At 59.4% G+C, this 24,207-nt stretch overlaps 3 protein-coding genes across 4 annotated transcripts; all 3 read right to left on the reverse strand.

Moving 5' to 3' along the window:
- Positions 1 to 2,175: 2,175 nt before the first annotated feature.
- On the reverse strand, positions 2,176 to 7,850 carry SCN2B (sodium voltage-gated channel beta subunit 2). 2 transcript variants are annotated; one of them, XM_041413945.1, is made up of 4 exons: positions 7,636 to 7,850; positions 4,705 to 4,871; positions 4,333 to 4,543; positions 2,176 to 4,225 (listed from the first exon to the last, which is right to left on the reverse strand). In XM_041413945.1, the coding sequence occupies exons 1-4, from the start codon at positions 7,703 to 7,705 to the stop codon at positions 4,026 to 4,028; spliced, it is 648 nt and encodes a 215-aa protein (XP_041269879.1). In that variant the 5' UTR covers positions 7,706 to 7,850; the 3' UTR covers positions 2,176 to 4,025. The 2 variants fall into 2 exon arrangements, with proteins under 2 accessions (XP_041269879.1, XP_041269881.1); XM_041413947.1 differs by lacking the exon at positions 7,636 to 7,850 and adding an exon at positions 5,826 to 6,020.
- A 1,711-nt stretch (positions 7,851 to 9,561) lies between these two features.
- JAML (junction adhesion molecule like) lies at positions 9,562 to 14,691 on the reverse strand. The gene is made up of 8 exons (XM_041413944.1): positions 14,651 to 14,691; positions 12,974 to 13,022; positions 11,560 to 11,717; positions 10,976 to 11,201; positions 10,771 to 10,882; positions 10,409 to 10,469; positions 10,147 to 10,242; positions 9,562 to 9,971 (listed from the first exon to the last, which is right to left on the reverse strand). Exons 2-8 carry the CDS (start codon positions 13,014 to 13,016, stop codon positions 9,810 to 9,812), a joined length of 858 nt encoding a protein of 285 aa, XP_041269878.1. The 5' UTR covers positions 13,017 to 13,022; positions 14,651 to 14,691; the 3' UTR covers positions 9,562 to 9,809.
- Positions 14,692 to 16,539: 1,848 nt separating this feature from the next.
- Positions 16,540 to 23,752, reverse strand: MPZL3 (myelin protein zero like 3). The gene is made up of 6 exons (XM_041413925.1): positions 23,668 to 23,752; positions 22,712 to 22,878; positions 22,098 to 22,308; positions 20,292 to 20,457; positions 19,517 to 19,580; positions 16,540 to 17,457 (listed from the first exon to the last, which is right to left on the reverse strand). The coding sequence occupies exons 1-6, from the start codon at positions 23,750 to 23,752 to the stop codon at positions 17,431 to 17,433; spliced, it is 720 nt and encodes a 239-aa protein (XP_041269859.1). The 3' UTR covers positions 16,540 to 17,430.
- Positions 23,753 to 24,207: the final 455 nt, after the last annotated feature.

The raw sequence follows: 24,207 nt of genomic DNA on the forward strand, positions 1-24,207 counted from the left end.
ACGTGGCCACCGACCAGGTAGGGCTGAGCAGAGCAGTTGGGCTGCAGCTCCAGCGCAGCAGGCACAGCGCTGGCCCCGGCTGCCCTGGAGCATCCCGCTTCCCCCGGAGGACAGCCCCAGCCTCCTCCCAAACGCGCCCGAGCCAGACGATGCTGTGCTCCCGGATCAGGCAGAGCCCTCCTGCCGATGGAGGGGGAGGAGGAGGTGGCAGCGCTGGAACAGAGCTTCCCATCAGCACCTTATATTTACTGCAAGGTCCTCTGGCTGTGACCTTTAAAAGACAAAGTGGCCTGGCATCCCTGCAGCTGGCGGTGGGCAGGAGGCACCGCAGGGATCAGGCTCTGCAGGACTGTCCTGGCCGGGCTGGAAGCTGAGCGAGAAGTCCCGGGCACAGACTGCGGGTGAGTACCCGGCTGCTGCTTTTGTCATTCCAGCTCTCGGCTGCCCGCAGCTCTCCCTCGGAGCGGTGCTTTCCCCTCTCCCTGCGCTGCCGCTGCCTGCTCGCCCCCGCCCGCGGAGCTGCCTGCCCTCCGGAGCGCACAGCCTCCTCACCCCCTTCCACCGGCCCTTTGAACAGGCAGGGGAAGAGCGGCCGCGTCCCCCGGCAGCCACTGCAGAGCATCTGCAAGAATCGCTCAGGCAGCCCTGCTGTATCCCAGGAGAAAGTTTGATCCTGACCCGGCAGAGCCCGCGGCCACCTCCACAGAACCCTCGCTATTCTGTCCCCTCAGAGCTGCCCTTCACACCCCTCACTGCCCGAGGCTGTTCCCTTGCCAGGTGCTCTCTTTACTTCCCAGCCCCTTTCCAGGTGCTCTGTTTACTTCCCAGCCCCGGGAGCAGGGCAGCGTTGCAGGGACCGTGGCTCTGGACTCTCCCTGAGACACCCCAGCAGTCCCCTGTGACTGCACAACACCAGGCAGAAGTCCCTGCCACCTCCCAGCCCCTCTCGTGCTCTTTAACACCTGTAATCCCAGCTGGCCCAGGGAATTTCAGTGTTCTGTAACAAGGAATGTCCACGGTTCTGGAGAAGCTGTGAAGCCCCAGTGCTGGGGGGTTCTGTCACTGCCCTCAGTCCCCTGCAGCGAGGAGAACTCACCCTTGTGTCCCACGGGGTCTGTTCTGTGATCCCACTGCTCTCCTCAAGTTTTTTGCCAGCAACATCCTAACGAGCATCCTAAAAATGCGGAGGGGTCCCCCACCCCTTTGCCCGTGGCTGTACTGACCCCTGAAGCTGGGTGGGGATAACCCCACGTCCTCCTCCCTGCACGGGAAAGTTGTTCCCAGGGATCGATTTGCTGCACTCCCCAGCGCTGCAGGACTGTGTCAGCAGGACAGCAGAGGTGATTTGGGTGCCCTTCCTCGGGGAGGGAGAGGTGCCACGGGGAGCTGGAGGTTTTCCGCAGCGCTGACCCCACGCTGAGGTGCCCAGGGCGCAGTGCCCGGCAGGGACAGGGACAGGGACACCGGGAGAGCTCATCCCACTGCCACTTCTGCTGGGGACATAGGGGGCTGAGCGACGTGGGGGGCTGGGGAGGGGGTAAAGCAGGGCTGGAAGGTGGTAAGAGGTGCTGGCAGTGCCTTGGGGCCAGACCCCGCCTGTGTGAGGAATTGGGATGCACTGGAGCCCCGAGTGAAGGGCAGCAGAGAGAGGCAGGGTGGAGGGCAGCTCTCAGAGCTTCCCTCGTGTCTCCAGGGTGGCTGAGCTGATGGATGTGTCCATTAACTGTGCCCCAGTTGTGTCGTGCTGCTCCGGAGCATCCCCACGGCGTTGCTGGAGCGGGAGAACAATCAGCTATGGGTGTCCATCGTGCCCTGGGCTCTGCTGGAGCCTGCTGAGCCTTACCTGCCACGAGCTGCCATCAATGCCAGCTCTGTACAAGCACAGTGGAGAGGCTGACAGGCCACAGGTCCTGGAAGCCCCACAGTGGGTGTGGAGCACCCCTGGAATCTCCCTGTGGGAAGGCTGGGGCAGCACTGGCTGCGCTCCCACCCCCGGGGCCACCTCCCAGGGACAGAGCTGTGGACACACAGGGTGCCCTGGGCTCCCTCAGCACCCAAAACACCCCAGCAGGACCAAGCTCCACTCCGGAGCGGGCTCACCCCCCAGGCAGAGCAGGTGAGGGGCCTGTCCTGCCCCTCCGGGCTGCGGCACAAAAGCATCGAGGGCAAAGTCGGTGTTTTGTTGTTCTTTTGTTTGTTTGACTGTACAAAGAGCAATAAAAACATCCCACGCTCGGCAGGGTGCTCGGCCAGAGAAGCCCGGGGAAGGCGCAGAGGCAGAGCAGCCCCTCCCGTGTGAACAGATCTGGATTTGTCAGCTCTGCTGGGCACAGCCACGTACAGACAGATGCATTGGCAAGTTGCAATCCAAGGATAGTGCACGAGAAGAAATGAAAGGCAGATGCAAGACTGGTGGTGTGCAACACTCGGAGGCCTCCGTGCCCCCGAGGTGCTGGCTCAGCCCACCAGGAGCCGGGGACAGCCCGGTGCTGGCGGAAAGTGGCGCGGAGCCCTGCGGCACCGCTGGCACTGTGCGGGGTGGGGACAGCCCGGCCCTCCCGGGGCAGCGGGGCCCAGGGAAGGGAGGCAGGCGTGGGACACGGCACATTCCTGCTGCGGATGGGAGGGGAGCAGCGTGGAGCCCAGCGGGGTCGAGTGGGATGGACGGGGCACGTGGGGCCGGGGTGGAAAGCGATGGGGCAGAGCGGGGAGGGCACAGCTGTCCCGCCATCCCTGGGGCCTGATGGCAGTGCCACGGTGGCACCTACACAGGGACGTGGCAAAGGTGTCCCTTCTCCCCTGGCAGTGCTGCTCGTGGGTGACAGGACCTCCATCACCTGTCCCTGGGCAGTGTCCCCTGTGGCTCCGGGCACTGTCCCCCTCCTGGCAGCCACGGGAAGAGAAAAGTTCAGGCCTGGTGCCACAGGGGACACTGCCCTGGGTCATTCCCTGCTTGAAGCCCCGGTGCTGCAGCCAGCACAGCTCACCTGCCAGGTGAGGCAGGTGGCACAGGGGGCTGGGCACGCTGGCAGTGCATTGCCATGGCAGTTACAGTGTGCAGTGCTCTGCAGGGAGGCTGCAGGAGGCAGTCTCAGCATCGCTCCAGGGTGACAGAGCTGTCCTAACTCTGGGCCTGCTCTTGTGCCCAGTCCTTCCCAGCAAGTGCCCAAAAGCTCCTCTCCCTTTCAACAGCTCCTTGTCCCGAGCAGCCTCACCCCAGCACTCCCCACCACCCCAGTTTGACATCAGCAGGACATTTTCCACCACAATCACCCTTCCCAAGAAGGAAATGAGCACAAAAAGGTCAGCCCAGCATCTTGGGCTGAGATGCTCAGACCCCAAACCAGCCCGAGAGGCAGAAGGGTCAGTCCCTCACACACCAAGGGCTGTTAATGGTTCCAAAACACTGCAAAGCTCCAAGACACTGGGTGGGCTCATGGCCTTGACTCCTGAGCAGCCCGGGACAGTCCCTGAGGAGCACGAGCTTGCAAGGAGGAGACTGGCAGCTCTCAGGATCCCTCGGGATGGGAACATGATGGGAACACCAGTGCCAGTGGCTCAGGCACAGCAGGAGCACCTGGGGATAAGTCCTGACCCCAAGGGCAGACTGCTGGCCCCTGCTCACATTTTCCACTGGGACAGAGAGCAGACAATGGGGCACGGGGCTGGCCAGACCCCTCTGTCCCTCCTGGCACCCCCTGCTCCAGGCCCTCCATGTGTGGGGGCTGCACAGGGCCCCCCCTCACCCACCCCCAGCCCGTCCCCAGCACCTCCTCACAACGCTGGCACTCAGAGCAGGGGACAGGCTGGTCCCAGCTCAGCCTCAGGGGCTTCAGCCCCCCTCCCCAGCCCTGCCCAGCACAGCCAGGCTCCAGGGACCTTCTCTCTGCGCCCTGCTCCAGGCTGGGTTGGGTGTTTGCATGGAAGGAGGGATGCTCTGGGGAGACAGAAATCCTTGCTCTGGGAAGCACATCAAGAGGGGCACACTGTACAGGGGACAGGAGGGAGGGGCGGGCAGGGGGCCTTTACTTGGTGCCCTCATCCGGGTTGCCTTCGCCGTCCGTCTTCCCTTCCTCCTCTGTCTTCTGGTCGTCCGTGTTGAGCCTCTGCTGCTTTTTCCGGCGCACGCATTTCACCACCATCAGCACCAGGATCACCACGGCCAGGAAGCCGCCCACCGAGGCGCCCACGATCACGGCGACCGTCGAGTCGTGCTTCGGGGGCTCTGGGGACACAGGGCACGGGCTCAGGGCGCGCAGTGGCCGTGGGGACACCAGAGCTCTGCGAGCAAACCCTGCCCCCGCGGGTGCCCCCAGCGCGGGCACCACTGACCTTTGGTGAGCACCTTCAGGCTGATCTTGCCGTGGCCCCGGTGCCGGTCCGGGGGGTTCAGCACGTAGCAGTTGTAGGTGCCCTCGTCCTCCAGCTGCACGTTTTTGAGGGTGAAGGACACGTCGTACTTGGCGGGGTTGCCGGTGAACTCCACGCGGTTCCCGAAGCGGTCCAGCTGCTTGTTCATGATCTTGGTGCGGAACTGCAGGAACTGGGCAGCCGTGGGGACAGCAGGTGAGGCAGCGTGTGGCACCCCACGGGCTCGTTTCCCAGCCAGCACCCCCCTCCCTGCACGTGCTGCCCTGTAAGAAACCCCAAGCAACGCCCCTCGAGCTGGTGCCAGGACCCCAGCAGATCCCCAGCGAGACTCACCAGCTCCTCCGAGCAGTTACTGCACTCCTGGTACGTCCAGTTGAGGGAAAACTGCTTGTTCTCCACCTTGTAGCAGGAGTTGAAGGTGCAGGAGAGCTTCACAGAGGAGCCATTCAGGGCATTGATGATGGCAGGGGCCATGACCTCCATGCCCAGTCTCGGGGGCGCTGCCGAATGCAGATGGATTTGGGGGTGTCACAGGCAGCCACCCTGACAGCTGAGCCCACGTCCCCATGCTGCCCTGCCTGCACAGAGCTCTCCTTGGGGCCTGGCATTGCCTTCCAGGCACACCCACACACTCTGCATCCAGCCAGGACCGGAATTTCCCTGCTCAGCAGGAACAAGGGGAGCAGCCCTGGCACCGTCCCCGGGCTGGACGGGCAGAGCATCGTCCCTGCCGTGCCAGGGCTGATGACCCTGCTGTGCCATGCCGGTGCTGCCTGCAGGCCAGCCCCGCTCCCGGCCGTCCCCCGAGGCTGTGCTGCTGCGGGATCGATGGCGCTGTGCGAGGCTGCAGCGTCAGCAAGCAGGGCCGGCGCCACAGCCACAGGCAAATGACGGCTGAGCTCATCACACTGCATTCCCAGCAGGACACAGCGAGGGCTGGCATCTGCCGGGGCCGCCCCCGGTGCTCCCGGGGAATGCAGATGCTTTCCTCTGCCAGCAAGGATTCTCCAGCTGGGAATGACCAGCAGGAGATCCAGGTCTCTGCTGGGGAGCAAGGCCAGTCCCTGATCCCTGGACTTGCTGGGGAACAAGGCCCGTCCCTGATCGCTGGCCTTGCTGAGAAAGAGGGGCAGTACCTGGTGCAGCTGGCAGGGCAGGACTCACCTGGGGAGGGCAGGGATGGGGTGTCTGTGCCCTGCTCACTCCTCCACTCCTTCCCTGAAGCTCCCCTCAGCAGCACCCAAACCCAACACCTGCATTGGTCCCCAGGCTGGGCAAGGGGAACAGGCTCCTGTGCAGCCAAGCTGGCTGCAAACACCAGGCCAGGCCCTGAGGAGCACAGGGACACGGGGACAGCGAGCCCTGGGAGGGACCAGAATGTCCTGGGGGGGCCGTGACACCCTCCAGGGCAGGCACAGGGACACTGCCACCAGGTGCTTTATTGATCACCTCACCTCTCCCCTTGGGCTGCTGCTCTTTGCTCTCAAACCTTCTTGCCGAGGCCAAGCTGGGCGCATGTCAGGGCTGCTCCGCTGCGCTCCGCCTGCAAGCAGGGCAGGAAAGGGGCCAGGCTCTGCAGCCAGGGACAGGAGCCTTGCCCGAGCTGCAGGCACAGCCGTGCCAAGCAGCTCCCACTGCCACCCAGCAGCACCCTGAGGCTCCTGGGGGCACAGCGGTGCCCTCGGGTATGGCCAAGGCCTGGGATGGCTCCTGGCTGTGCTGGCAGCCATGGGGACACCCCACACCCAGCCCCAGAGCAGGGAGGGCTCCCACAGGGCTCAGGGACACAGGGATGGGCACAGCTGGTGCAGGGGGATGGGTCACAGCACCTCAGGCAGGAAGAAGTGTCCCGAGGCAGGGTCACAGCCTTGCTGCCCCGTGGCAGCCACCACCTTTGATGCCTCCAAGAAAACCTTGCAGGGATGGGACAGAAGAGCCAGGAGCTGGCCTGTCCCAGCAGGAGTGGTTGGAGGGGATCCCTGCATGGAATCATTGTCTGAGTGGCCCTGACACGGGGCCCTGTGTGCCTGCAGGTGGGTGACCTGGCCTTGTCTCTTGTCCTCAGGGCTCTACAGAGGGATGAGGTGCCACCAGCAGCAAACCTGTCACCACCCCAAGCAGGGACACCACGGCCTGGCAGGACCTAGGGGCACCCAAGTGGGTCCAAACTTTGTCACTGGCTGGGCACTCGGCCCTGGGGGATGACAGAGCTGGGGGAAGAAACCCCCAGAACCCCCAGGACCATCCAGGCCGTGTCCTGCAGCGCTGTGCAGGCTCCCAGCGCTCTGTCAAGCTGCACCCAGGCTCGGGGGACAACTACAGCAGCCCTGACTGGGTTTTGTACCCTCCTTTCCCAGGCTCTCTCCTCGGGGACAAGCAGCCCGGCAGGAGCTCCGGGATGGTGTTCAGAGGAGCGACCGATGCGGCCGCGGAGGGAGCTGCTGACACAGCGCTGGTGCTGCTGCTGCTGCTGCTGCTGCTGCAGGGCATGCACAGAGCACGGCCCCAGCACGGCCACCAGCCCGGGGACAGCCACAGCCACAGCGCCCCTGCAGCGCCCAAAGGACAGCCACAAGGCAGCACAGCCCACCTGGCAGCACCCAAAGGGCTGGCACAGGGCAGCACAGCCACTGCCAGCACCCAAAGGACAGCCACAAGGCAGACAACCCACGGGCAGCACCCAAAGGACAGGCACAGGGCAGCACAGCCCCCAAAGGACAGGCACAAGGCAGCACAGCCCCCAAAGGACAGGCACAGGGCAGCACAGCACCCAAAGGACAGGCACAGGGCAGCACAGCACCCAAAGGACAGGCACAAGGCAGCACAGCCCCCTGGCAGCCGTGACAAGGCAGCAGAGCCCACCTAGCAGCACCCAAAGGATGGGCACAGGGTAGCACAGCCCCCAGAAGACAGGCATAGGGCAGCACAGCCACTGCCAGCACCCAAGGGACAGGCACAGGGCAGCACAGTCCCTGGCAGCACAGCCCTGTCCCCACGCAGCCCGCTCCCCTGGCCGGCACGCCAAGGGCTCTGTGCTCTGGACGCAGGGCGTTTTCAGGAGGAGATGCAGTGGCAGCAGAGCCCCCACCCCGCCCGAAAGCAGGTCACCCTGGCTGGTGGCTCTCCGCAGGGTGCACGCCAGACCACCATCCCCACCCCTGCGGCACGGTGCCACCCGGGCTGGCACACGGGCAGGGGCTCCTGGCCAGGGCACGGCTGTCTCCCCACCTGGGCACATGCAAGGGGGCTCAAGCCGACACTTACCCAGCGAGAGCAGCAAGGTGAGGCCAGTGAGGAACAAGGTGGGCTGCGGGAGCCAGGCTTCCGGGCTCATTTTGACGGACTTTTGTGTGTGGAGAGGACGTGGTGTTGGTGTGGATTGTGGAGGTGGTGGAGGTGCTTTTTCGAGCCCTGCCCGGGTTATTTGCAGGTGACATAGAACATTAGAGCCGCTCGCTCCCCACAGCCCAATATGGCTGGAGCGGTGCTGAGGGGAAAAAAAGCAGTAAATGCTGTGGTTGGTGGATTGCAGCCGCCGGAGTGGGAGGGCGGAAAAATTTTCCCCTGAACTGCAGGCGACAGCTCCTGGCACTGCCAGCTCCCTGCTCTGTGGCACACGGTGGGTTCTGAGCCCCCGGGGGACACTGGGGACATGCAGGGGTGTCCCCTGTGCCCTGCTGGAGGCTGGCGGCCAGCCCTGCTCGCACCATCCACAGCAGCAGCTCCTGTTCTGGAGAGCCCCGGGGGCCTCCAGAGGGTTGGAAATGCCCTCCTGGAGGCAGGCAGAGGGCAGAGGGGCTGCTCCAGGCTGGCAGCAGCAGAGGGGCCCGAGCAGCCCAGCCAGGATGCCCCAGGTAGGCTGCAGCAGGTGGAGGTGCTCCTGGTCACCTGCCTTCTCCTGGACAGCTCCGTCGCTTCCATCGCTTCCAAAACTGCTGCAGGTTCCTTCCCCTTCTCCAGCAGCCTCTTGTCCCGGGATAACAGCTCTCCTCTCCCAGCCCCGGGACCGGGAGGCTCTGCCCAGCAGCAACAGGGCAGGAGAAAGTCTCTGCTCCCCTTTGCAGCCCCAAGGAAGCCTTTGGGCCCTGGGCCCACACCTGGGTTCCAGCCGCAGGGATGGGGGCAGGAAGACAAGGAGTGACCTCCTGGAGCACAGAGGGGCAGTGACAGCGCTGCTCAGGCCCCGGGACACGGCGTGTTTCCTGGGACAGCATCCCTGGGCACAGAGGCGAGGATTGCCCCAGAGCCAGGGCTGAGCTCTGTGCAGCAGAGCCGGGGAGGCAGGAGGGGTGCAGAGGGGAGCGATGCAGAGGGGAGCGATGCAGAGGGGAGCGATGCAGAGGGGCTCTGCTGCCTGACCACAGCCAGGAGGGGAAGCAGGACAGCCGGGAGAGGAGGCCCGGCAGCGTCCCGGCAGCGCTGCTCAGCAAACACTGCACGCACAGCACTTTGCCACCCTTTGTCCTGGGCAGGAAAAGCCCGCTGTGCTCTGCTGCTACGGCTAACACGACCCTCCAAAGGCCCTGTGCGACCCCCGGCCCCCCACCCCCAGCTCCGGGGCTGGCTGCTCCCGAGCTGGGTCCCGCGGCTGCCTGCGGGAAAAGAGAGCAGGGTGTCAACGAGAACCAAGGAGCGCAGCGCGGCGCTGCAGTGAGGCGGCGGCGGTGCGAGCTGAGGGGTCCCGGCTCCCTCCGCACCTGGAGGTGTCAAACATCTATAGATAGCGCCTGGCACCCGAGACAGCGCCCGGCACCCGAGACAGCGCCCGGCTCCCACAGACAGAGCGGGAGCAGCGCCAGAGCCCGCCCCGGCGCTGCCCCGGGGCCCCGGGAGGGGCGGCCGCGCTCCCCCGGCCTGCGCTGCCCCTCACCGGCGGCTCGCCCGTGGGCAGGGGACGCACGGCGGGGACCCCGGTGCCCTGCGCTCGGTGCTGCTCCCCTCAGTCCCCATCCTGCTGCCACGGCACCCCTTTGTTGCTTTATTGCCCCGTTTGGCTGTGCTGCCGCCTGGGGCTGGCGGGTGCCCCGTGCCAGGCTGCGCTTGGGTTCAGGGGCTCCCAGGCCCTGGGCCAGGCAGATTTTGGCACGCTTGGACATCACATGCTCAGGCTGGAGGTAAAACGAAGACGGCATCAGGGAAGGCTCCCTGAGTTTTATTATCTACACAAAAATACTGTGACGGCTCCTGCTGCGTCTCCCCCCTTGGGGATCCTCACCCGGGGCCAGGATCAGAGCTGGAGCGTGAGCTGTGCCCACCCTCTCGAGTCCAGGGGACAGGAGCTGGAGGGACAGGGGTCCCCTGGTCCCCCGCAGACAGCTGGGGTGGGCTGTGCCCCAGCAGTGCCGGGGCACACAGTGACGTGTCACCAGTTCTCAGTCCTCACAGGGACAAATGTGTCTCGGGCACACCTGGAAAAGGGCTGCCATGCCACAGCACAGCTACTTCTGCCGCTCTGGGGGCTGGGGAAGTGCCTCCTCTGGCCTGCTGTGGGGCTCCTGGCCGTGTCCATGCCCCTGTGCCCCCTCTGCCATCCATTCTGACGGGATGGCCCTCTTGGCCAGCTCCACGTAGACGCCGTTGTCCTGGCAGTGAGATGGGTGCTGCAGGGAGCAAGGGAAAGGTGTGAGCCTCACCACGGGTACCAGGGTGACTTTGGAGGGGGCAGGGGGCACGGGATGCCGGGGCCTGGCACAGGGAGTGAGGCCCTGTGTGCCGTGGCCCTGACGAGGGGGGCAGTGGTGTGGGGGTCCCACCACGCCTGCTGCAGCTCCTCACCATGGTTATGTATGTGTCCTCAGCTCTCCTCTTCTTCTTTGCTTCCTGCTCAGCCTTGGGCACCTCAGCTCCAGGGATTGAGGAGTAAAGTGCTTCCTGCGAGGGGCAGATCAGGCTCTTTGGGACTGAGCAGCCCGCAGACACACAGGGGCTGCCTGAGCCCAGCCACAGGACAAACTGCAGGAGCCACGGCTGGAGCTGGCCAGCAAACGACCCCCGGTGCCTGGGCAGGGTGGGATCCCCGTGACCCCTCAGCTCTCACCTCTGCTTTGCCCTTGCTGCTGCTCTTCCCCATCCTCTCCAGGGCTGTGACGGTTGCGAACCTCGAGGGAAGGCAGCGGCAGTGTCACCTCCGGCCAGAGCATCACCCGCTGCTCCTGTCCCTCCCTGCCTCTCCCGGGACATTGACATCCCTTAGCACACCCCCGGGCCGGGCTATCCGTGCTGCCGGCACAGCCCAGGAGGTTTGGGAGCCGAGGGGACACGGCCGGGGCACGGTGACACTAGATGGCAGCAGGAGGCTGGCACCCCACACCTGGGGAGCACCGGGGCAAAGCCTGGCCGGGGAGGGAGGGCAGCAGGGAGCTGCTTCCTCACCCCCTCAACCCAGAGCAGCGTTTTTACCTCTTCCTCACGCACAGCCCTGCCAGGAACGCCACCACCACGGCCACGCAGCCACAGCCCACCACTGCCGGCCAAAACCCGGAGTCTCTCGGGGGCGCGACATCCTCGGCACCTGCCGGGGGGGACACCGAGGTGGGGATGGCACCGCGGGGACCCGCAGAGCCGGGGCAGCCCCGGGAGGCGGCGGGCGGGGGGCATCGCGCACCTCTGGGCGCCGCGGGGCTGACGAGCAGCACCGTGCGGCTCCTGAAGACGCTGCTGGTCTCCAGCAGCCGCAGCTCGCACTCGTAGGTGCCGCTGTCGTTGAGACGCAGGTCCTGCAGCAGGATGGAGCCGTCCCAGCGGGAGGTGTTCCCCCGCCACTGCACCCGGTGCTTGAAGCGGCCCGCGGGGACGCCGTGGTTGCTGTAGTAGAAAAACACCATCTCCTCCTGCCAGGGCAGGTGCGGGATGGCAGGTGCGGGATGGCAGGTGCCTGGCCCTCCTCAAGAGCTCTCAGTTCTCACTTTCTCTCTGTCCCGTGCGCTCCCAGAGCCCGGCACTCCCAGGGAAAGCCCCAGGATGCACTCCTCCTCTCCTGTGCTCCCCCTCTGCTGTGAGAACTGCCCCCACACGGGCACCCTTCTTCCTCTCATGAAAACTTCCTCTCCTCATGGCCTGGTGACCACGATGGGCTTCCCCACAGCCTCCCCACAGCTGCTTCCCCACAGCCTGCCCACGGCTGTCTCACCCTCCCTCCCCTGCCACCAGCCCCGTGTCCCCTCTCCTGCCAGCCCTGTCCTGACCCACCTGCGTGCCAGCTCCTGCCTTGTGCAGCCAGTCCACCTTGTGCAGGGTCCATCCCTTGCTGTCGGGGTCCAGGAAGAGGCACTGCAGCAGCACGGAGTCTCCAGCCCTAGCTCGGAGCTGGGGCTCCGTGAACACCTCGGCAGCGCCGCTGCACCGCCCTGCCGGGGACAAGGACAGCAGGATGAGCCCAGGGAGGACGGCCAGCTGCAGCCTGCCTGTCCCCATCGCTCTCTGCTCTCCAGGGAAGCCTGGGGCTCACGGCCCTGAGCGGGGCAGAGGCCCAGCCCGTGCCTGACCCCTGCTCGTGGCGTGCCTGGGATGTGGGGCAGCACATCCTGCCGCCGCCACACCAAGGGCTGCTGCCCGTGGTGATGCAGCCGAAGGGGAGTTGGGAAGCACAACCCCTGCCCTCTCCACGCCTCGGAGCCAAAGCCTGCAGCGCCTGCAGGGCTGTGCCTGTGACTCACAGGCTGGGAGAACCTGTGCTGATCTCATCTGCACCAGGCCAGGGGCGATTCGAGTGCTTCACACGAATTTCAGTTCCTCCCTCACTACCCATTTGGCTTCTTTCCCCTTTGCTCACAGGCTCCAGACCTGGGCTTGTGCTTGTCTGGCCAGGTAGCAACAGCTTTCTAGAGTAGCTGGACAGTGGGGAAAAGAGCAAACCAGGGGAACACCAAAGAGCACAGAGCTGACAACATTCACAAGGCAGCTGCGGCTGACTGGGCTGCAGACTGTGTGGCAAGAAGGGGATTAAAAGTCTTCTCTGTACCAAAAGATTTTCTGAAATGACTGGGGCAGAAAACGTCACTGGAGCTCATCAGCCCCACGTGCCCCAGCCTGCAGTGGCCCTGCAAGGGGGGATGAGGCTCTGGTGCTGTTTGCTGAGAGCTGGCTGAGCTGATTCAGCTCAGGGGAGCTGCTCAGACAGGTAGGCTCGTCCTCGTGGCTGAGCCACTGCACCCAGCCTGTCCACAACCACCGAGGGCTGGGCCCTGGCCAAGCACCAAGTGTTTGTCTGAAACCCTGTAAATAATGAACGCAAAGTGCTGCAGCTTCCCAAACAAGTTCTGTTGGTCTTGACCAGGTGAGGAGCTGAAAATGACAAATATTTGCCAGCGGTGAAGACCAAGGGAGCTGCCTGCCTCGAGCAGAGCCAAAATCAATACCTTGGAAACCTCTCCCTGTGTTTAGACTTGGTGAAGCAGTTCTGCTTCTTTCAAAGCCTTGGAGCCTCAATCCAGGGCACGTCCAGGGATGGCAGTGCAGTTTGCAGCACACGCAGGCCCAGAGAGGGACTGGCACCCAGGAGAGGAGCAGCTCCACGGGGTTCTCACCACAGGAGGAGAGACACTGATGGCTCTGAGAGCAAAGGCAGAGGGGAAAGCAGAAGGGAATAAAACTCAGAGCTTACCCAGCCATGTCAGCACCAGGGCCAGGCTCAGCAACACCTTCATCTCCCTCTGAAAAGAACAGCACAGGTGACACATGCTCCAGTGTCCCTGGGGCAGGACACCGAGGACTGGCAGCCAGCTCAAGGTCAGAGGAAGACTCTGGTGTGCAGCCTCCAAGGCTGGGAGGCTGGAATTCAGCACAGCACAGAGGGCAGGGACAGGGCTCTGGTTTGTGAGACCTGGAAAGGAAGAGTGAACATGGGGGACAGGGCTCAGCCCCCTCATCTTTTCCTCTAAGTAAGTCACGATGCTTTCCGGTGGTTTAGTGGTCAAGCCTCTGACATCTGAGCTGAGATGTTCACAGGTGTTGACTCTGCTCATCAGAGAAGCTGGGTCCTAAATCAAGACCCCCTCCTCCAGATCTAATCCTTGCTCCTGGGTGCTGCACACCGTGACAGGCTCTGCTGGAGCAGCGCCACGTCTGATCTCTGGCTTCAGCTCGACCTGCTCCACATCTCTCAGGATAAAGCTGACATCTTTCTGCAGCCTGGATTTATCCTGCAGCCCGGGGAAGGACTGGCTGCCACCACCAGGAGCGTGCCAGGCAGTGTCCCGAGGCAGGCAGGGCTCAGCACCCTGCTGCCCTGTCCCTGCTCCACCACTCCTGGCTGTGCCCTGCTTTTAAGGGTGAGTGGTTACTGAGAGCAGCTCTCCTGCCCGAGAGCCCTCAGTGGAGCTGCAATTGAGGCTGCATTACAGCAGGTATTTTCCAATAATGCAGAAATGAAATAATAGAAAGACAAGAGCTGAATCATCTCTGGCATTTTGGTGGCTTCTCTCGTTTTGCTCCACTGTGCCAGTGAGAGGCTCAGACAGGGATTCCAGACCCAGAATCTGCTGCTGGGGACCCTTGGATCAGTTCTAGGCTGAGAAAATCACTACAGCTTTGCACCTTCATCACCCTGCCCTTTGCACAAACAAAAAAATCCTGAGAAGTGGCAGTAAACCTTCTGGAATTCTCTGCCATCTGCCTCTCCAAGCACAGGACCCCTCTGGGCTGGGTTTTTGCGTGCTTTGCTGTGCTCTGTGCAGCTCTGCCCTGACACACTTGGCTGCACAGCCGACCTACAAACACAGCTCCTGCTCAGCCCCAGGCACAGCACCCTGCTTTCCCAGAGCCACTGCCAAAACCTGCAGAGCTGCACCTCCCAGGACCACCCCCCTGGGAGCCAAAAGAGCAGCCAGCTCAAACCCAGTCCTGTCTGACTGCAGAGAGCTGAGATTTCTGTACCCAGAGCCTCCCAAAGCTCCCGGGGCTCTGGGCTGTATTTGCCACCGGGTCCTTGCTGGATTTATTGCCCTGGTTTCGAGGAGGATTTCTGGTCCTGGCTGGGAGCACGTTTTTGCAGGGTCTCCCCCTGTGACACACAGCAGGGAGAGGGTGCTGGGAGGCACCAGCTGGAGCCAGCACCCACTCACCAGGCTGCTCTGTGTGTGCCAGTGCTGACACATCCAGATCGCCTCTCCCAAGCAGACTGGGGGAAAGGGGCACAGCCACCACATGGCCTTCACATCCCCTGCTTTTGCACATGGCATCCCAGTCACCAGCACTTCTGCTCCCCCGGTTCTCTTCTCAGGAAAAACAAATGAAAAAAAAAAACCATCCAGAAATAAATATTACAGCAAAAATCACTCACCTGGAGTGGCCTGGAAAAGTCAGCTCGCCTTGTGTTCTTCAGCAGCTGATTCAGTGTCTGAATTGGGAATATCTGAATCAGTTGCTAAATCATCAGGAGGTTGCACATGCAAGGTCTTTCTTGGCAGGTTGTGTCTGATGGTCACTTTCACACGCAAGAGGAAGCAGAACAAGAAATTAGGATGTGCAACAGAGAGGGGAAACCAGCTGCAGACGCATCGGCCCGAGAGGGGTGATGGGGCAGCTCCAGAAGGCACCTGACAGGGAGAGCTGGGGCTCAGGCCCAGCTGAGGGACTGGCCTGACCAGTCACAATGACCAGTCCTGGACACAGAGGTTCCTGGCACACACCCTGTGCTCCCTCCTGCGTTGTTTTGGGACCGGAGCTGCTCAGAGAGCTGTCAGTGCTGCACCCTGGATCCCGTCCCAGTGAGGCAGCAGCTCTGGGTGACGTGGCTGTGCCTTCCTCCTGGGGCTGCCAGGGCCCTCAGCCTGCCTGCCACAGCACGGGCAGCTGCCTCCTTCTGAAACACAGCCCAGACTCTGATTTGCCTCTGCTGCAACCCCCCTGGCCACTTTGAAAGCCCATTCTCACCCTTCCTTTTTCCTTGAAACACCAGCGCAGATCCTGTGTTCCGTTCCAGCATCCCATTGTTCCCCATTCCAGAATTCTCTCCCTCCATTCCAGCACCCCACTGCTCCCCATTCCAGCATCCCACTATTCCCCATTCCAGAATTCTCTCCCTCCATTCCAGCATCCCAGTGCTCCCCATTCCAGCACCCCATTTTTACCCATTCCAGAATTCCCTCTCTCCATTCCAGTGTCAGTGGCTCCCATGGCACACTGCTGCAATAAAGCAGGCAGGACTCAGTTTTTTTCATGCAGAAAAGCCCCTTCTTTACTCACATAACTCATTTTTCACAGACCCTGTGTTCAGTTCCAACTGGCTAGCAGATTCCTTGCTACATTCCTTGGTTGGTAAATGGCATTTTACCTTTCTATCAAATCTCTCTATTCTTGGAATGTTTACATATTTTGTTCACTGATTCTCACAGGACAAATTTCTTGTTGTTACAAGTGCAGCCTGTTTTCCTCACTGGAATAGGTTGTTTGGTTAACTTATGAGAACTTAGGAGCTAGCTGCACTTAGGAGTATCAGGCCAGCTGGTAATTTAGCCTGATTTTAGGTAATTTAGGCCGGATTTTCTAAGGCCTTTCTTTTATAATATCTCTACTTGTATGCATCACCACACCAAGAAATCTCCATATGGGTGGCAGAGGAGGAGAAAGCCCAGCACCACTCACAGCTCCAAGGTGGCAGCTCAGCTTTGCACCAGGAATATTTGCCCAGAATCCACACACTCATGGCCAAGGAGGCAGAGCTGAAATGCAGCGTTTTTCAGCAAAAAAAAAAGAGCCTTTGGTGCCCCAGGGGAAGTCGTGAGTGCTGAGAGGGGAACAAAGCCACTTCCCCCGGGCTGTGTGATCCCCCAGCAGCCTTTCCCAGGAAAGTTTGGCTGACAGAGATATGTCACCAGCGAGCACAAACACTTGAAATATTGCTTTTTTAGTAGACAGGGGAAAAATGTATTTATCTGGAGACACAGATCTACAGCTGACCTACTTCTCAGGGAGAGCTTCACCACACCTGAAAGCTGCAGAGATGCTGAAGGGGGGCCTGGTACTTGTCCTCTTTAGGGTTAAATCTGCTCCCTAAAAACCTTTACCCATCATCAAACTATTTTTATAATTTTTACACCTCAGCATGGCAGTTTTATGGGTTCAGCTGTATTTAGCCAAATGAACAGACCCACAGCCCAGAATGGAATAATGCAATTTATTGGTAATTGCACAGCAAAGTCAGCAGTAAACCTGGAGCACATCTGGAAAAAGAGAATATTTGACTGATACAGAAAGAAAGCAGCTTTTTAGGGATTGAGTGGATGAATTCCACTGCTCTCTGCCATTCCTTGGTGGATAAGGCTGTTGAAAGAGGAAATGCCCTTCATAGAGGGGAAGTAATGCTGCACAGGGAACCATTTCCCTAAAACAGGTCCTAGAAGAAGGGAGGAAGAAAACAACTACTGCAAAGAGAACATTCCTTTGGGCAGTGCTTGAGTCCGTGGCTGAGGTAGATGGGGTTGTGTGTCCCCAGAAACAGAGTCCCCATTTGCATTTCTGATTTCAAAAAAGAAAAATAAATTGGTTTTTAATGAATTGTGCTTCGCTTCTACAGGTAGAAGGAGCGGTAGCCAGTGATGCAGCTGAATAAAAAAATAAAAAAAATACTTCAAAAGCAGTAGGTTCTCTTCACTCCAGCACAGAGGATGCCAGATATCACTTCATCAAACTGGTGTGAGTCAGCATGTTCCAAAAACCTGAGGATAAACCTTGGCAGTGCCCAGAGAGCTGGAGCAGCCTTTACTTCAAAAAGTTGGATTTCCAGGGCTCAGGAAAAGAGAGATGTCACCAAAAAACCAAACCAGTGAACCAAAGCAGCTTGCAGGAAAACCAAGGCACATTGGCACTGCAGGCCCTGGGGCTTCTCTGGGCCCCACAGATCCGAGGGCAAGGGATTCTCTTTTCCCCAATAAATGAGAAAGATTCTTAGAAAATCGTTATTTTGTGTTTAAATAGAACTGAATTATCCCATCAGCATTATTCCTCCAATCCACCAAGAGCAGAGCACGTCCTTCAATCTGCACTGGTTAGCCAGCAGCCTCTGGGGGGTCTAACCACGATTTTCAGTGCTGTAATTTTAGTCTTTTTCCACAGCTTCAGTCAGTAGGGATCTTCCTCATCTGTGTCCTAAACGGGGAACAGGAGAGAAACTGAGATTATGTGTGAAGAAATGAACCAAACCATGAGTTCAGCCACAGGCTGAGCCTGGCTGGGCTTCTGGCAAGAGCCTGAACGCTTCCCAAAAATCCTGCTGTGCTTGAACAAGCCAGAGGACTTGCAAAATCACTGGTAGAAATAAATATAAATATAAATATAAATATAAATATAAATATAAATATAAACATAAATATACAACTATAGAAATATACAACTATAGAAATATACAACTATAGAAATATACAACTATAGAAATATACAACTATAGAAATATAAATATATATATGAATATAATTATGAATATAGATATAATATAAATATAACTATAACTAAAATGTTTATATATAGTTATATACATACAAATATATAAATATAAATATAAGTAAAAGCACTTAATCTGTTTGACCTCTCCCAGACACAATCACCATGCTGTAACCCACAGGTGAAAAGCATTTTAAGGGAAGCAGCAGCTAAAGATGAGGCAGAAAGTGCAGCACAGCCCTGCAGAGACAGCCCTGAGCAGCCCCAATTTTTGGCTTTCAGCCACTTTTAGAAGCCCCCGGTTGCTGTGACCACAGCAGGTGTTTGATGGTGTCCCCACAAGCAGCTCTGAGCTGGGAGCTCACCCAAACACCTCAGCTCTGCAAGGCTGACACTGACACCCAGATATTGCAGGCTAAAGAGATTTTCAATTGGCTTCACAATTTTAATTGTTTGGTCACATACGAAGCACGAAAAAGCACGTTAGAGAAACCTCAAAACTGCAGAATTGTTAAAAGTGAGAGGGCAGCATTCTCAGACCTGAGCAGGTCAATATTTCAGTAGCAGACAGCAAAGGATCACACCTGACAGAGCACTGCTCTCAGGGTTTTATCCCTCCAATCTGACCCCTCCCAGGGGATCAGAGGACAGTTTTCAACTTTTAAGATCTCCCATGTCCTGACGGCATTTCCTCACCGAGCTGGGGCTCCATCCTTCCCCCTCTCTCCTGCGGGCACCTCCCTGGTTCCAGAACATCCCCTGGCACAGCCCTCCCACCTTCCGAGGCAGCTTTCCTGCCTCTCTCACCCCTCCAAAACCTCGTTCCCAGCCCCCAGCTCTGCGCCTGCCGTGTCTCATGCAGAACTGTAAATATTTCATGTACAACTTACGTAATTGCCTGTTTTTCATCCCGTACCTAATAGAAACCATCAGCACACGCCTGTCTGAAGGCTGGGGCATTTAGGACGTTTAAAATCACTGGCATTAGGAGAGTGCATCAAACAACACATATTTAAACCCTCCTTAACTCACGTCCCGAGCGTGTGCATGAGAGGCAAAGGCGCCCCAGAGGGAAATGTGCCCTGTGGGACACCCAAAGAATGAAAGCCCTCTCGAATTGGGCATTACTCTGGAATGTGGCTGCCCATTCCAGCAGGCAGGACTCACACAAAACAAGGGCAGCAGCTGGCAAAAGCACTCAGGGGCGGGAGCACAGGCACTGATTAACAGGAGCTGCTGCTGGGCTGGGGAGGGAAGCAGCAGAATTAGAAGGCGCGACAGACAAAAGGCTTCAGAGAGCGCGACAAACAAAAAGCAGAAACAAACAAACAAACCGCGAGGGTTTCGCAACGCTCCGCTGGATGAGAAGGAGGTGAAAGGAGGAAGATGTGCAGCAGCTCTGCAGAAACACAGAGGGCTGGGGGGTCACTGCCTGCCTTCCCCACCACAGCACCGCCAGCCCCAAGCTGCTCGGGCAGAGCCCCTGAATAAACCCCAGAGCAGCTGGCACTTCAGCCCTGATTTGTCATCTCAAAGTGACAGCTTTGACTCAATCAAGCCCAGAAAAATCGGTTTGATGGATCTCAGGACAGCTTCCCCAGCAGTTCCACCAGCAGCTCTCACTCCCTGCAGCCGAGGAAGCTCCGAGGAGCCTTTGGCACAGCCTTGGACACCCAGAGGTGTTGGGACACTCCACCTGCCGCTCTCAGCACCTGCTCTGAGCACTCAAGTTGGCAAAAGCGCTGTGAAAACACCAACTTTCACTTACCACGCAGTTCAGGCACCACTCCTTGAGTTTCCCCCCGCAGCCAGCTGTGTCTGAGGGCTCAGGCCTGCAGGGAAAACACAGCATCAGCTTGGACTTTCCCCCCAGACACTCCAGTGCCTCCTCTGGACTGTGAATTCTGGTGGCACCACACGGTTTTCCATGGTGAGGAAAAGCCTTTAAGTCAGCACAGCAAAGCCAAAAGGACTGAGAGCTGCCAGGTGTCTCATTTTGAAGGTGGCACTTCCGTGCCACAAAGATTCAAACAGAAGTTGTTTTTTGTCTGGTAAATCTTACACCACCAATCAAATCATTAAAAGACTGCAGTAAAAAAAAAATAAAAAATATTCTGCAAGGGGTTGAGCAGAAGGGAGTTCAGCACCTGACATCCCTGCTCAGCCCACCACAGACAGCTTTATTTGGTTTATTTTGCTGTTGTGGGGACTTCACCCCAAAACGCAGCACACAGAGCACACACATGCAAAACACCCTGCTGACTCAGGCTCAAATAAACCTCATTACAGAAGTGAAATATGCCTGACCCCAAACTGCCTCAGTTCCGCGGCATTCCTCACGCCAGTGGCAGCAAAAAGGGGATGTGCAGCCCTTGGTCTGTGCTCCAGCTCGGGGATCTCCCAAAGCTCTCTGCCTGCTGGGTGAGCAGCAGACACCAGTGACTGAACTGCACTCGGTTTGTGCCGAAGGACGGTGGGGAAATCATCCCTCGTGCCTGAGCCAACACCCCAAAGTGGAAATACAGGCTCCAGCCGCGACTTACTCGTCAGACACTTCAATGGAGGATTTCTTGTAGCCACATTTTCCTTTCTCCTTCAGCACCCGGCATTTCCTCCTCATCCTCAGCAGCAGCAGAATGACCACGAGGGCAGAAGGGAGGAACACCAGGATGGACAGCAGCTCAGCTGAGCTCAGCTGGAAGGCCAGGCCTGAAACACAGCGAGGCACGGCTTGGCTGAGCCTCTGGGACAAACACAGCCAGGGCACAGCCTGGTGGCCCTCCCATGTGACACACGGGGCTGGCAGGCTGCAAACAGCCTGTCCCCACATCTGCAGGGCTCCTGTCCCCACACCTGAGGTCCCCAAATCTGAGGGGCTCCTGTCCCCAAACCTGGAGTCCCCAAATCTGAGGGGCTCCTGTCCCCAAACCTGGGGTCCCCAAATCTGAGGGGCTCCTGTCCCCAAACCTGAGGTCCCCAAATCTAAGGTCCCCAAACCTGTGGGGCTCCTGTCCCCAAACCTGGGGTCCCCAAATCTGAGGGGCTCCTGTCCCCACACCTGTGGTCCCAAAACCTGCGGTCCCCAAACCTGTGGGACTCCTGTCCCCAATCCTGAGGTCCCCAAATCTGAGGGGCTCCTGTCCCCAAACCTGAGGTCCCCAAATCTGTGGGCTCCTGTCCCCAAACCTGTGGGGCTCCTGACCCCAAATCTGCAGTCCCCAAACCCGTGGGGCTCCTGTCCCCAAACCTGTGGGGCTCCTGACCCGAAACCTGTGGTCCCCAAATCCGTGGGGCTCCTGTCCCCAAGCCTGCAGTCCCCAAATCTGTGTGATGCCTGACCCCAAACCTGTGGGGCTCCTGACCCCCAACCTGAGGTCCCCAAATCTGTGGGCTCCTGTCCCCAAACCTGTGGGGCTTCTGTCCCCAAAACTGGGGTCCCCAAATCTGTGGGCTCCAGTCCCCAAACTTGCGGAGCTCCTGTCCCCAAATCTGCAGTCCCCAAACCCGTGGGGCTCCTGTCCCCAAACCTGTGGGGCTTCTGTCCCCAAAACTGCGGCAGGACGAGGAGGAGGAGGAGGCGGCCGCGGCTACAGGGCTCCTGACCCCAAATCTGCAGTCCCAAAGCCGTGGGGCTCCTGTCCCCAGCCCTGTGTTCCCCAAACCTGCAGGGTTCCTGTCCCCAGGCCCAGCCCAGTCCCCAAATCTGTGGGCTCCAGTCCCCAAACTTGCGGAGCTCCTGTCCCCAAATCTGCAGTCCCCAAACCCGTGGGGCTCCTGTCCCCAAATCTGTGGGCTCCAGTCCCCAAACCTACAGGGCTCCTGACCCCAAATCTGCAGTCCCAAAGCCGTGGGGCTCCTGTCCCCAGCCCTGTGTTCCCCAAACCTGCAGGGTTCCTGTCCCCAGGCCCAGCCCAGGCTCAGGTGCAGAGGGAGGCACGCCACAGCTCCATCAGCACGGCTGAGCTGGGAATTTGGGGCAGGGCTGGCACGCAGGGCAGATGAGGAAATTGGTACTGACAATCAGCTCTGTGATGTGGAGATTATTTTTAGGCCAGCGTTTCCTCAATGTTTAACTTGTTCTGCCGCAATTTGCGGAGGCTGAAAACTTCTGAACAAAGGGACACTTTTGATTTCTGCTGTCACCACAGCTCCCCCCGTCCCTTCCTGCCCCAAATCAATTCAGCAGTTCACAAAGTTCTGGGCTCAGAGAGCGGGGCTGAGGCAACCCCTGCTGAAACTCCAGCGTGGAAGTCCAGGGAGCATTTCCCACGTGATGCTCAGAATTCCAAGATCCCACAAAGCAGCTCTTGTCACAGGGGTGAGGCCAAAGCGAGGGCAGGGAGCCTTACCCCGCTCTGTAACCACCAGCACGGTCTGGGGAATGTTGTGATAAACATCTGGAGGGTTCTTCACGCTGCAGATGAACGTCCCGTTGTCACTGAGCACTGGGTTCAGGATGGCGATGGAGGCGTCACCATTAGCGACATTCCCGACCCAGGATATCCTGTCCTTGAACCTCCCCCCTGTTGTGGGGTGTGGGATGGACTGATAATGAAAAATCTGCGAGGAGGGAAAGGCAGGGATTGTGGCAATAGAACACACAGAGCGAACTGCTTTTGCGTTGCAAAAATAAAGGAATTTTGCTTTGTAAAAAGAAAGGAATTATGTCACATTAAGAAGTCAGGAAGAATATTTCCTATATAAGAGAAATAAAGCAACAAACTGAATTTTTACAGCTATCCTGTGCAGTGCACAGTGCAGCACTTGTGACAACCCCCTGAATTTATCTACTTTAGCATTATTATGGAACATTTTTCCCCCCCAGAGAAACACCAAAGAAATTTTACAGGGGAAAGAAGACAACAACGAGCATCCCAAACCACAAAGCGAGGCAGAGCCCAGCAAAGCAAAGAGAAAATTCCAATTTTCAGCATGCCCAGAGGCCTGGCCCTGTTCCACCTACGGTCTCCATCTGGCCCCCAGTGAGGGGCCGGTAGGTCCAGTCCACCAGCAGGCTCTCGGTGATGGGCGAGCTGGATTTGAAGGAGCATTTCAGCAGCACTTGCTCACCCACAAAAGCTCGGACTTTAGGACTGGCTTTAATTTCCAGGGAAAGAGCATTGCAGACACCTGATGGAACAGGCACAAAAGGCTGTGAATTCATTTCTTGCTACCTGAGAGGTGCAAAAATTGTCCCAAAAATGTGCAGGTCAGCCAGAATTCAGGGACTAAAGCACAGTCACGATTCCCTCCCCAGCACTGAAATTTGCAGGAAAGCAGAAAACTTCCCTGCCCTGTTCTCCGTGGGACTGGAACCGGCTCCAAATGAGGTACCGGGGCAGCAGCACCGGGAGTGTTTGGATGTGGAGACAAGGAGCTGAGAAATGGAATCAGCTGGGTCTCTGACGAGTTACCAAGTACCAGCTTTATAGGGACTTAAAGCAATTCTGCTCTGCGGCTCTGGCCACAGCGCCTGAATTTCACCCGCACAGGGTCAAAACTCTCCCCACAGCAGCAAATACTTTCAGTTCTTGTTTCCAGGGTGCGCAGCCGCCTCTGTCCCGTTCAACTCCGGCCGCTCCCGAGTCTCCCTCCGCCCCGGGACACCCGCCGCTCCGGGCAGACCTTTGCCCGAGCCTCCCACGGCTCCGGGACGGCTCTTCCCGAGCTTCCCCAGTCCCCCAGAGTACCGGGACCACCCTTCCCGAGCTTCCCCAATCCCCCAGAGCACCGGGACCACCCTTCCCGAGCCTCCCCAGTCCCCCAGAGCACCGGGACCACCCTTCCCGAGCCTCCCCCTGCCCCGGGACCACCCACGGCCGTCGCAGCCGCATCCCGAGCGCTGCCGGCCCGGTTCCAGCGCGGGACCCCCGGGCACTGCCGCTCCCGGCCCCTCCCGGCCCCGGAGCCCCCCGTTACCGAGCAGCAGCAGCAGAGCCCCCCGCGGCAGGACGAGGAGGAGGAGGAGGCGGCCGCGGGCCCCCGCCGGCCCTGGGCGCCGCATCCCGGCCGGGCTCAGCCCCGGAACATGGCGCTCACCTGGCGCAGGTGAGGGCGGGGCAGCCCCGAAATGGCCGCGGCGCCTGGGTACGGCTGGGTACGGCTGGGAGGGAACACCTGGGATGGAATACCTGGGTGGGAACACCTGGGTACACTTGGGATGGAACACCTGGGTACATCTGGGATGGAACACCTGGGAACACCTGGGTGGGAACACCTGGGAACACCTGGCATGGTACCTGGGAGGGAACACCTGGGAACACCTGGGTGGGAACACCTGGGTGGGAACACCTGGGAGGGAACACCTGGGAACACCTGGGTACACCTGGGAGGGAACACCTGGGATGGAACACCTGGGTGGGAACACCTGGGAACACCTGGGCAGGAACACCTGGGCACAACTGGGAGGGAACACCTGGGAACACCTGGGAGAGAACACCTGGGCACACCTGGGTGGGA

Source organism: Onychostruthus taczanowskii, unplaced genomic scaffold, assembly GCF_017590055.1.
Source record: "Onychostruthus taczanowskii isolate IOZ18803 unplaced genomic scaffold, ASM1759005v1 scaffold43, whole genome shotgun sequence".
NCBI classification, from domain to species: domain Eukaryota; kingdom Metazoa; phylum Chordata; class Aves; order Passeriformes; family Passeridae; genus Onychostruthus; species Onychostruthus taczanowskii.

Bases quoted from the DNA above. Each gene is read 5' to 3' on its own strand.
- JAML (XM_041413944.1), bottom strand. From the start codon at position 13,016: ATGAAGGTGTTGCTGAGCCTGGCCCTGGTGCTGACATGGCTGG. The intron at 10,243-10,408 runs GTGAGAGCTGAG...TGCCCCTCGCAG, and splicing joins GCAGCAAGGGCAAAGCAGAG to GAAGCACTTTACTCCTCAAT. The intron at 9,972-10,146 runs GTGAGGAGCTGC...TGCTCCCTGCAG, and splicing joins AGGACACATACATAACCATG to CACCCATCTCACTGCCAGGA.
- SCN2B (XM_041413945.1), bottom strand. From the start codon at position 7,705: ATGAGCCCGGAAGCCTGGCTCCCGCAGCCCACCTTGTTCCTCACTGGC. The intron at 4,872-7,635 runs GTAAGTGTCGGC...TGCATTCGGCAG, and splicing joins CACCTTGCTGCTCTCGCTGG to CGCCCCCGAGACTGGGCATG. The intron at 4,226-4,332 runs GTCAGTGGTGCC...CTGTGTCCCCAG, and splicing joins CCTGAAGGTGCTCACCAAAG to AGCCCCCGAAGCACGACTCG.
- MPZL3 (XM_041413925.1), bottom strand. From the start codon at position 23,752: ATGCGGCGCCCAGGGCCGGCGGGGGCCCGCGGCCGCCTCCTCCTCCTC. The intron at 20,458-22,097 runs GTAAGGCTCCCT...GCTGTGTTTCAG, and splicing joins GCTGGTGGTTACAGAGCGGG to GCCTGGCCTTCCAGCTGAGC. The intron at 17,458-19,516 runs GTAAGTGAAAGT...TTCCCCGTTTAG, and splicing joins AGTGGTGCCTGAACTGCGTG to GACACAGATGAGGAAGATCC.